Here is a 10,299-nt window from a genome sequence, read left to right as displayed (position 1 = left end):
CCGCCCTCCCGCGTTCCCATGACAACGACACCGGCGGGCGCGTAGCCTGTAGAGCGAAGTGCCGGCTAAAGCAAGTGTCGGATTGCAGTGCGCTCGCTGAGGCTCCGGACCTTGGAGCCTCTGCGAGTCTGGCTACTGTTCCTCCGCCTCCCTCTCGGGCAGCTCCCTAAGCCGGCTGGGACGCGCAGAGTGAAAATGGTCCACCATTCAGGCTCCATTCAGTCCTTTAAACAGCAAAAAGGTCAGTTGGAATCTTGCTCCCCTCTCCCTGCGGGCGTCACTTCCCCCCTGCATGCCCTTGCAGTTGTGTAGGAGCATCCTTTGCAGGCTTATGCGACACAGAGGTGGGGAACTCTGTGAAGTTAAAAAAAAAAAAAAAAAAAATTAAATGTCTCTTCACTCTGCATCCTAGATGAGTGATTTTCTGAGCCTCCGCACAGTGCCTGGGAGTAGCGGAATTCGTCATTTCAGGACTTAATGTATATCTCTGTGAAGATTGTTTCAATGCACTGCAGTAAACCCGCTTAGTAGGGATTGTCCGAATAGCTCAGTAGAGCTCTGAGGGGTGAGGACAGAAATGTTCAACAATATTTGCCGTCTTCTGTGGTTCAAATGTTGAGTAATCTTCACAAAAGTGTGTCTACTTCTTGAGACGCATTTACACAATCATAAGATAAATGAATTCTTGGAAGAGTTCCAGAGTTGGCCTGTTGCAGTTAAAGGGGCTCTGTCACTTCCTTGGGAAAATTTATTGTTTGCCCATGTCCCATGCTTGATTCTGGGTTTCAAGTTCTTGTTGATGTTAGGTTTCTCTTCTAGGGGCTTCGTATTATGTCTTTTAGCTTCTCCCTCAAGTTTCTTGCTGGGCATAGTGACAAGAATCTGTATGTTCAAGTTAGCCTCACTCTTTGATCTTTGTTTCTTATTTGGTTTAAAAGGATTTTTACAGAGCATTTTTATTTTGAGGCACTTTCACAGTTTTTGGCGTTTTATTATCCAGAAGCATTAATTAACACAATTGCCACTTTGCTGAATTAATAATGGTAATTATGGTACAGTTAACCATAGAGTGCCTTAGGTGTGTGAATTCTGGAATGCTAAATTTGTTCATTCAAAGTAAATATTTACTTAAATATTATCATCCCCACCCTCCAGATATTATTTGTATTTCTTTCGTCAACAGTTGTTTTTGTGTGGCTCTTTGACTTTTTTGTTTTGTTTTGTTTTTGTTTTTTGAGGTGGAGTCTTGCTCTGTTGCCCAGGCTGGAGTGCAGTGGCACGATCTCGGCTCACTGCAACCTCCACCTCCCGGGTTCGTGTATTATCCTGCCTCAGCCTCCTGAGTAGCTGGGACTGCAGGCACCCGCCACCACGCCCAGCTAATTTTTTTTGTATTTTTAGGAGAGACGGGGTTTCACCGTGTTAGCCAGGATGGTCTCGATCTCCTGACCTCGTGATCCGCCCGCCTTAGCCTCCCAAAGTGCTGGGATTACAGGTGTGAGCCACTGCACCCGGCCCTTGACTTTTTTGTTTGTTTGTTTTTAACAAAAACTAGATTAACACACAAGAAATAATTTCGAAGGGATTCCTGCATAAGACAGAATATGGGACTGACTTGAGTTTCCAGTTCCATAATTCTGTACTCAGTTCAAGCCCAAGTTCTCTAGGATGTTTCAAATATATGTTAAAATTGGGAGTGATGTGTGAGACTGTAGGGGTAGACAAAAATTTCACCTAGTATGCACTTCTACTTCAACTCTAAACGTTTCAAATAAAGTTAAACTGCTTCAAGAAGTTGTGTCGGGTTAATGGGTGCAGCACACCAGCATGGCACATGTATACATAGTAACTAACCTGCACATTGTGCACATGTACCCTAAAACTTAAAGTATAATAATAAAAAAAACAAAAAACCAGAAAAAAAAAGAAGTTGTGTTGTCTTTAATCATGGTTTTAAACATATATAAACTTTCAGAATGAAGACAAAGATGATAGGAACTTTGCAACAGCCTCACAGAATGAATACCTCCTCTGATGCATTGGCTATGGGTGACTCATTTCTGGAATCTGGAAGCTTCAAATGGCCCCCACAACAATGTATTATGTATGGATACATGTTGTGTTTTTAAGAAGGAAATAATTGCCAACTGTAGAACCGACCATCATTACTCAAAGAGAGTGATAAGAAATTGTGCAATTGCTGGCATTTCATATTGTTTCCTTTATGATGCATTATGAGCCATTTAGTTTCAAGTCTTCCTTTACTCTTTGGCACAAAAGGCAACTTCAGCAAAAGGATACACATCTAGAGGAGGAGTACTCCAGTCGGAAGGAAGCGAGATTCATTTTAGCTAAGTGGTTCTGGTTAATGGCTTCTTAATCCTGCATGGGCATTAGGAAAAAAACAGACCAAATTGAGGATTAGCTATTTTTATTCTTCAAATAGGAAGAAGCAAAATAATTCTCTAGATGTGATCCTAGGAGGTATGCAACAACAATCCTAGGAGGTATGCAACAACAACAACAACAACAAAACGTTCAGATGTGCTTTTCACCATAAAATTAACCTGAAAATTGCACATTAAAATGGAGAAAATTCTCCAGTGGAATTCTGTACTCCTAGGTTCTAAGCTTGCCTTTGTTACTAGCTGAGAAATCTTCAACAAAGTGGTTAATTTCTTTGGACTTTGCTTCATACATAATATGAACAGAATACATTCCTAATCCCTTTGGCCTTTTCTGTCTCTCTCCCTCTGTTTAATGGGAGGGACAGTTTGCATGTGAAGGCAGAGATGATTTCTTCTGGGACCAGATAAAGAGGAGAGCCTTGCTTTTAGTTTACTTTTATGAATTAATTTAGCTGAAAAATCCAGCTGATGGAATTTAGTTTTGTTTTAATCAAGTGAGCTCAATGTCTCTTTTAAAAATTTTGATTTCAACTTGAAAATATCTAGAAATAGCCTGATATAACCAGAAATCACCCTTATTATATTATTTTAAAAGTTTCCACCCTTAATTGAAAAACAGACCCACTCCATATTTAAACTCTACACAAGGCATAGGGATTCTCCTTTATATATGAGAACTATGTATTAACCAATCCCCAATCAAAATTGGTTTTGATAGGTAAGTATAGGTATAGTATAGGTAAGTATAGATGCCAGACTGGTTATCTGTGAAATGAAATACTATATGTAAGCCCTAATTTATTAATTTAATCTCTGGCCTTTATTTTGAGCCCTGGATATTAATCCAATGTATTCTACTTACAGGTTATATCATTTAATATCACTAAGCCACAGTGACTGCTTATGTGAAATGAAGATAATTATGTCTGTCTTGCAGAGTTATAAGGTGTTTAGCAGTTTGTCTGACACACAGTTGGGGCTCAAAAAATTTAGTGATTTTCCTTACTAAAATTCATCTAAGCTCATTCACCTTTGGTTGGCTCTTTAGTAGTATATTGGACTCTTAGCAGTTCCCTTATAATTTCTTGCCTTTTTTTTTTCTTTTGCATCACGCAGCTTTATTACTTTGGAATTCATCTTAAGGAAAACAGTGGACTCCAGACCATCTATGGATGGTTCTTTAAAATAGTCTGGAGTTAACAATCACAAACTCTCCCCAATTCATATGTCCATCCCTCAGGAAAACTTCCAAAAAATTCCCATAGAAATTTTTAGGTTTGTAATTAACTTTATAATCTAAAATGTTTTTGCAAGAAATGGTATTTATTTACTCTCCACTCTTAAGTACCATGCTTTTGCTGCGTGTTTGCCAGGTACTGTGCTTAGTAATAGCATTATTCAGTCCTCTTTTGTTGCTGAATCTGTTGCTGCAAAACCCTCCTCCTTAAAGGACTTGGTACAATAGGAAGTTTGAGAGATTTGCTAAACACCTTTATGAGAATTGCAGACAACTCTGCACTTCTGTAGGAAAATGTTGACATTTTGGTTTTTAGCAGTGCCAGTTGTGTTTATGAAGAAGATATACACAAATAGTTTTGAATTTTACTCCACTGTAAATTTTAGATTATCTTATTAGAAGGCTTAATAGGTTAGGAAGTAAAAAGTGAGACGTCTGTGCAGTGGTGGGGAGGGGGAGGCAGTCTGCTTATTTTTGATGTCCCAAGGGTAAATTGGGGTGTATTATGGTTATAGACAACTGGGAGCATATGTTTGCTTTTGTCTTAGCACATCTTGTAAGAACACATTAGCTGACACATCAGCAGTGATTTCTGGGGAAAGTCCAACTTTGCTTCCTAGCCTGGCTTTCTATGTTTTGCTTGATTTATGATGAACTCATGTGTCATATAAGGGTGTGCAAGAAAAGGACAATGATAGTTCTGGCTTCTGGTGGCTGCTCTTTACCAATATAGCTACCAAGACTTTTCATAGAACCATAGATCAAATCAGACACAGCTTGTCCAAAAAGACTTTGGCTTAATGGGATCAGCTAAGGCTGTTAAGTGATTCATCATTATTCAAAAGGACATTTGGTTAAACAGAGAGTGTTTTTGGTAATTCCACAGAAATAAGCATTTACTACTCACATAACTCATTTAATAATAAGAATGTTTTACACTTATATGGAGACATACAGACTGAAGTATTTTCTTTCTCTTTTTCTCTAAATAAATTTGTTGCTATTGCAAGTGCACACCCGTAAAGCCACTTGGCACAACTATCCTGCTTTGTGTCGAGTTCTGAATTCAAATTACCTAGAAGGACAATCCTGCGGAAAATATCTAGTTTCAGAATCTCTGATATCTACCGTTTTCATCTCCTTTTCCCCTAACTGACATCCTTACAATCTAGAACCTCCCTATAGCCTTATCTTAGAGAAATAAGAAAAAAAAATGCAGCCATTTATACAGTGACAAAATTTCATTAACTCATTGTGCTAACTCTTCCTGGTATTTTCACAGTCTATTCTTTTATTTATGACTAAAGCTCAGAAGGCATTGTCTCTCATTAAAATAATTCTAAGTTGTGTAGGAAAAATCACTGGGGGAGATATTTTAAGGTAAGGAGTTATACTTTTCTTAGGCTGGTACTGAATATCAACCTGAATATTAGAAAGAATTGGGAGTCTAATCTAATTTAGAGCCCATCTGGTCTTCTACTCTGTCCTTTAATTTTCACGCTTCTCTTTCTTTCCTTACACAGAAGGTTTCCTAGATATTTGGAACTCTAGTTCTCCATTAACAATCCCCCAGTAAGAGTGAGCCAAACTATAAAAAGAATATAGAGATATTTCAACCCGAAAAAAACACAAGTGTCTGCGACTGTATCTTAAAAAATCTTGCATATATACCTCAGATGGCTCAGAGGAATTACTGTGTTAATTCAAAGTAAGAACATTGCTGTTTAAAATGATGGCTTTGAATTAGCAAGAATAGTAGTATATGTTATGTGATAAATATATATCCTCTACTTAGTAAGGGAGAGAAGTGATGGAGTTTAAAATGAATTCTATCTGAAGTAACTATAATTTTAAAATGTGAGTGTTTCAAAGCTATCTAGAATTTTAATTATCTAAAATAGCACATTCCTTGATGATTCTAGAGAGCTGAAGTTTTCATTTGAATCTGGGATTTACATTATATTCTGCACATGGATGTTTCTGAAAATAATATATTTGGAGTTGATGATTATATAAACCAATTTATCAAAAGATAGTTTAAACTCAAACCCTTAAAAAATCCAAGAAAAATTCAACCTTCTCTTCATTATTTTAATGTCTTGTAAGTCTGCAGATGTTTATTAAATGTTAGCGTAAAAATTATGGCTCACTTTGGAAGGCGGAGGTGGTGGATCACTTGAGGACAGTAGTTTGAGACCAGCCTGGCCAACATGGTAAAACTCTGTCTCTACTAAAAATACAAAAATTAGCTGGGTGTGGTGGCGGGCACCTGTAATCCCAGCTACTCAGGAGGCTGAGGCAGGAGAATCGCTTGAACCAGGGAGGCGGATGTTGCAGTGAGCTGAGATTGCACCACTGCACTTCAGCCTGGGTGATAGAGCAAAACTCAGTCTCAAAAGAAAAAAAAAAATTATGGCTTAATGTAATGTAGTTGTACCTTGTTGAAGAGAGCACTGACTCAAAGTTCCCTGAGATTGACCCCTGTCACCACCTCTGTGCCTTTGAGCATTTACCTTTTCTGAGCAATAGTTAGTTTCCTTATCCAAAGTTTCAGGACAGTAACATCTACCTCTCAGGATTGTAGTGAATGATAGTAAAAAAATAACAGCAAAAACAATAGTAGAAGCTAATATCATTTGGACACTATTACCCATTGAGAGGTGAAGCCCCTGGACTTCCTGGGTTGAGTGGGAACTTGGAGAACTTTTCTGTCTAGCTAGAGGATTGTAAATGCACCAATCAGCACTCTGTAAAAATGCACCAATTAGCACTCTGTGTCTAGCTAAAGGTTTGTAAACGCACCAGTCAGCATTCTGTAAAAATGCACTAATCAGTGCTCTGTGTCTAGCTAAAGGATTGTAAATGCACCAATCAGCACTCTGTAAAAATGCAACTATCGGTGCTCTGTAAAATGGACCAATCAGCAGAATGTGGGCGGGGCCAAATAAGGGAACAAAAGCTGGCCACCCCAGCCAGCAGCAGCAATCCACTGGGGTCCCCTTCCATGCTGTGGAAGCTTTGTTCTTTTGCTTTTCATAATAAATCTTGCTGCTGCTCACTCTTTGGGTCCGCACTAACTTTATGAACTGTAACACTCACCGCGAGGGTCTCCAGCTTTATTCCTGAAGTCAGTGAGACCATGAACCCACCCACTGGGAGGAACAAGCAATTCCAGATGCACCACCTTTAGCAGCTGTAACACTTGCTGTGAGGGTCTGGGGCTTCACTCCTGAAGTTAGCGAGACCACGAACCCACCGGAAGGAAGAAACTCCGGACACATCTGAACATCTGAAGGAACAAACTCCCGACCCACCATCTTTAAGAGCTGTGACACTCACCGCGAGGGTCCGCGGCTTCATTCTTGAAGTCAGCAAGACCAAGAACCCAATGGAAGGAATAAATTCCGGACACACTATTGTTCCCAAAGTTCAAAGATACACTAACTGTATTATTTTATACTCCCTAAGGCTTTAATAATTATATTATTGTTCTTATTTTCAAGGTAAGGGATTTGAGGTTAAGATAACTTATATGCATTGCAAGTTAACACTTAATGAGTGAAAGATCTAGGGTTTGAACGCAGCCCTCCCTGACGCCAAAGTCCACTTTTTTTTTTTTTTTTTTTGATGGAGTCTTGCTCTTGTTGCCCAGGCTGGAGTGCAATGGCACGATCTCGGGTCACTGTAACCTCTGCCTCCCGGGTTCAGGCTATTCTCCTGCCTCAGCCTCCTGAGTAGCTGGGATTACAGGCCCCCGCCACCATGCCTAGATAATTTTTGTATTTTTAGTAGAGACGGGGTTTCACCATGTTGGCCAGGCTGGTCTCAAACTCCTGACCCAGGTGATCCGCCTGCCTCAGCCTCCCAAAGTGCTGGGAATTACAGGTGTGAGCCACCGCGCCTGGCCCAAAGTCCACATTTGTAACCATTGTGCATTCCACAAAGAAGCCTAATTGTTGCAGTTTCTTTGGAGAATGAAACACTTAAACAGCTGAAAAGCATTTCACTCCTGTCTAATTTTCACCACAGCTGTCTGTAGCTAGTTTCCTTGCTCTACACCTTTTCCCCAAAAATAATATCAGAGTTCAGGGCAGATTTTTTATTATTTCTGAACTTGATCATGGGTAGCTCCCTGTCCCTTCTGTGACTTCATTCATTCACCATATATCTGAAATGGAAACATCTGGCAGAATGACCTGCATGTTCCCTTCTGACTCTGCAGTTCATCAAAAGTTACAGAAGCGTGAAATAATATTCTTAACCTGTAGTGTATTAGTACAACCACCCTGGCTGTCCGTTTGGTTATTCTTTCCTCTTAAATTGCACTGCAGGTAGCAACTACTTTAAATTCCGATTGGTTTCAGTGCAACAGCTATGTAGGAAGCCTGAAGCAGCTGCAGGATACAGGTTCACCAAAGCATGAATCTCCCATATTCACCTCCTCACTATAACCGAGATGCGGTTGGCCAGCTGAGGAGAGAGGTTCCTTGAGGGTAAAACTGGATTGCCTGAAAGTTATGTTACTGGAAGTATTTTGCAAATGCATTGTATTGGTTGTGGTACATTTCTTATCATCGTACTTTTAGACAGTTACTAGGCTGACCCAAAGGCATTTCCTAAAAATAACTCTTAAAGTTGTGTATTTTGTTGGTGCACAAGTAAAATGTCAAATTCCATTGCTTCCAGTGGCAAAATCCTCAATAACTTTTGCACCAACCTAATATATTTTATATTTGGCTTTGGAACACTAACTAACAGCAATTTGGGAGGGTGGTGGTGGCTACTTTCTAAATGTATGCACAAGAGCTGGCTTTAAACACACACTCCATCACTCCCTGATATCTGGAGCAATTTATTTAATTTACTTCAGCTCATTTTCCTACATCTATACGATCTAGGTCTCCCAGTTTGTGAGATCTGAAGAATCACCTAACATTCTTGTTAAAATGAAAATTCTTCAGTCCCTCGAGACCTACCGAATCTAAACTCCAGGGGAGGAGACTACAAATCTGTATTTTTTACAAAGATGCACCCTAGGAGAGTCGGACGATTGAGTCAATTTCAAAAACAATTTGCTAATACAATATTATAACTATGTGCACATTAAATTAGATAATGAATTTAAATGAGTGAACTATAGTAAATTGCCAATTGATGCTATATTTATTAGTAAAGGCAAGCTATATAGATTCTAGATATACTTAGTTGTATACATGCATTTCATACAATGGAAATGTAACTTTAGTGTTTTCCTAATGTTAACTATCTTCCTTTTTAAGGTTTTGTTAAGGTTCCTAAATGGCATTGGCTGTCTTGTCTTATTTATTCCATGCTCTTTAACTTCTCAACTGATTCATGTCAAACTGGACACTTTAATTAATGAGTTATTAGACTTGTAGGGAGGAATTTTTAGACTTTGTTTTCAGTTGTTCAATTGCGTCCCTTGTGAATACCCCAAATGCTGTCAATTCTTTATCTTTGTTCTAGGCCTTGAACAAAGTTAGTTTCCTTCTCTTCTCTTCTGTTTTCTTTTCTTTTCCCTCCCTTACCTCCCCTCCCCTCCCCCCCTTCCCTTCCCCTTTCCTTCTCTCTTTCTTTCCTTTCTTCTTTCTTTTTGCTATGTAACATTTTGCAAAAGAGCGGGCTTTGCTGTATAGCCTCACATAGAGATCTCAGAATGACTTGAAAAAAATGTATAGTGAAAGGTTTATAATTCTCCTTGATTTATATATAGGGAAAATGTGTATTAGGTTTGTATTTCCTTATAAATTCACTGTAATAATGTAAAGTCATTGTAGGAAAGGCAATGTGTGAAATAAAAGATATTATGTCATACAAATTTTGTTTGAATCTTAAGATTGTTACACAGTAAGTAATCATGGACAAGGTAATTAATTTCAGTTTCTTTAATTATGAAAACAGAAATAAGTGCTGTTATTAAATTCTTACTCTTTGCCAGACATTTTTTTAAGTATTTTGCTTATAAACCATTTAATAAAAAGGAGAAATTTATATTACTTCATTTCGCAGATGTATTAGGATTCTTCAGAGGGGCAGAACTAATAGGATAGATGTGTATATGAAAAGGAGTTTATTAAGGAGAATTGACTCACAGGATCACAAGGTAAAGTCCTATGATAGGCCGTCTGCAAGTTGCGGAGCAAGGAAGCCAGTAGTGGATCAGTCCGAGTCCCAAAACCTCAAAAGTATGGAAGCCAACAGTGCAGCCTTCAACTAAAGGCCCAGGAACACCTGGCAAACCACTGGTGTAAGTCCAAGAGTCCAAAGCTGAAGAACCTGGAGTCTGATGTTCGAGGACAGGAAGTATCCAGCAAGGGAGAAAGATGAGGCTGGATGCTCTTCCATCTTCTCCTGCCTGCTTTATTCTAGCCTGGCTGGCAGCTGATTAGATGGTGCCCACTCAGATTAAGGGTGGGTCTGACTCTCCCAGTCCACTGACTCAAATGTTATTCTCCTTTGGCAACACCCTCAGAGACACACCCAGGAACAATACTTTGCATCCTTTAACCCAGTCAAGTTGACACACAATATTAACCATCAAAACAGATGAGGAAATTGAAGGGCAGAGAAGTTAAATCAGAGTTCAGGGTGACACAACAAGGAGTGGTGGAGCTAAGGTACCTATCTTGTAGG

At 39.2% G+C, this 10,299-nt stretch overlaps 1 protein-coding gene across 5 annotated transcripts in view; it reads left to right on the top strand.

Moving 5' to 3' along the window:
- Window positions 1-10,299, top strand: part of ANO3 (anoctamin 3) — a 469,771-nt gene that overhangs the window by 142,785 nt on the left and 316,687 nt on the right. Inside the window, exon 1 of one of the 5 annotated variants that reach the window (XM_024255831.3) lies at window positions 11-241. The exons of the other annotated variants lie outside the window; for them this stretch is intronic. Within the exon in view, the coding sequence (XP_024111599.1) occupies window positions 196-241 (46 nt within the window). The 5' untranslated portion in view covers window positions 11-195. Of the gene's footprint in view, window positions 1-10; window positions 242-10,299 lie in introns of those variants that run through there. 5 annotated transcript variants of the gene reach the window in all.

This window comes from Pongo abelii, chromosome 9, assembly GCF_028885655.2.
Source record: "Pongo abelii isolate AG06213 chromosome 9, NHGRI_mPonAbe1-v2.0_pri, whole genome shotgun sequence".
Classification (NCBI taxonomy): Eukaryota; Metazoa; Chordata; class Mammalia; order Primates; family Hominidae; genus Pongo; species Pongo abelii.
The sequence above is the reverse complement of the archived record's forward strand: the minus strand, read 5'-3'. Positions and strand labels throughout refer to the sequence as shown.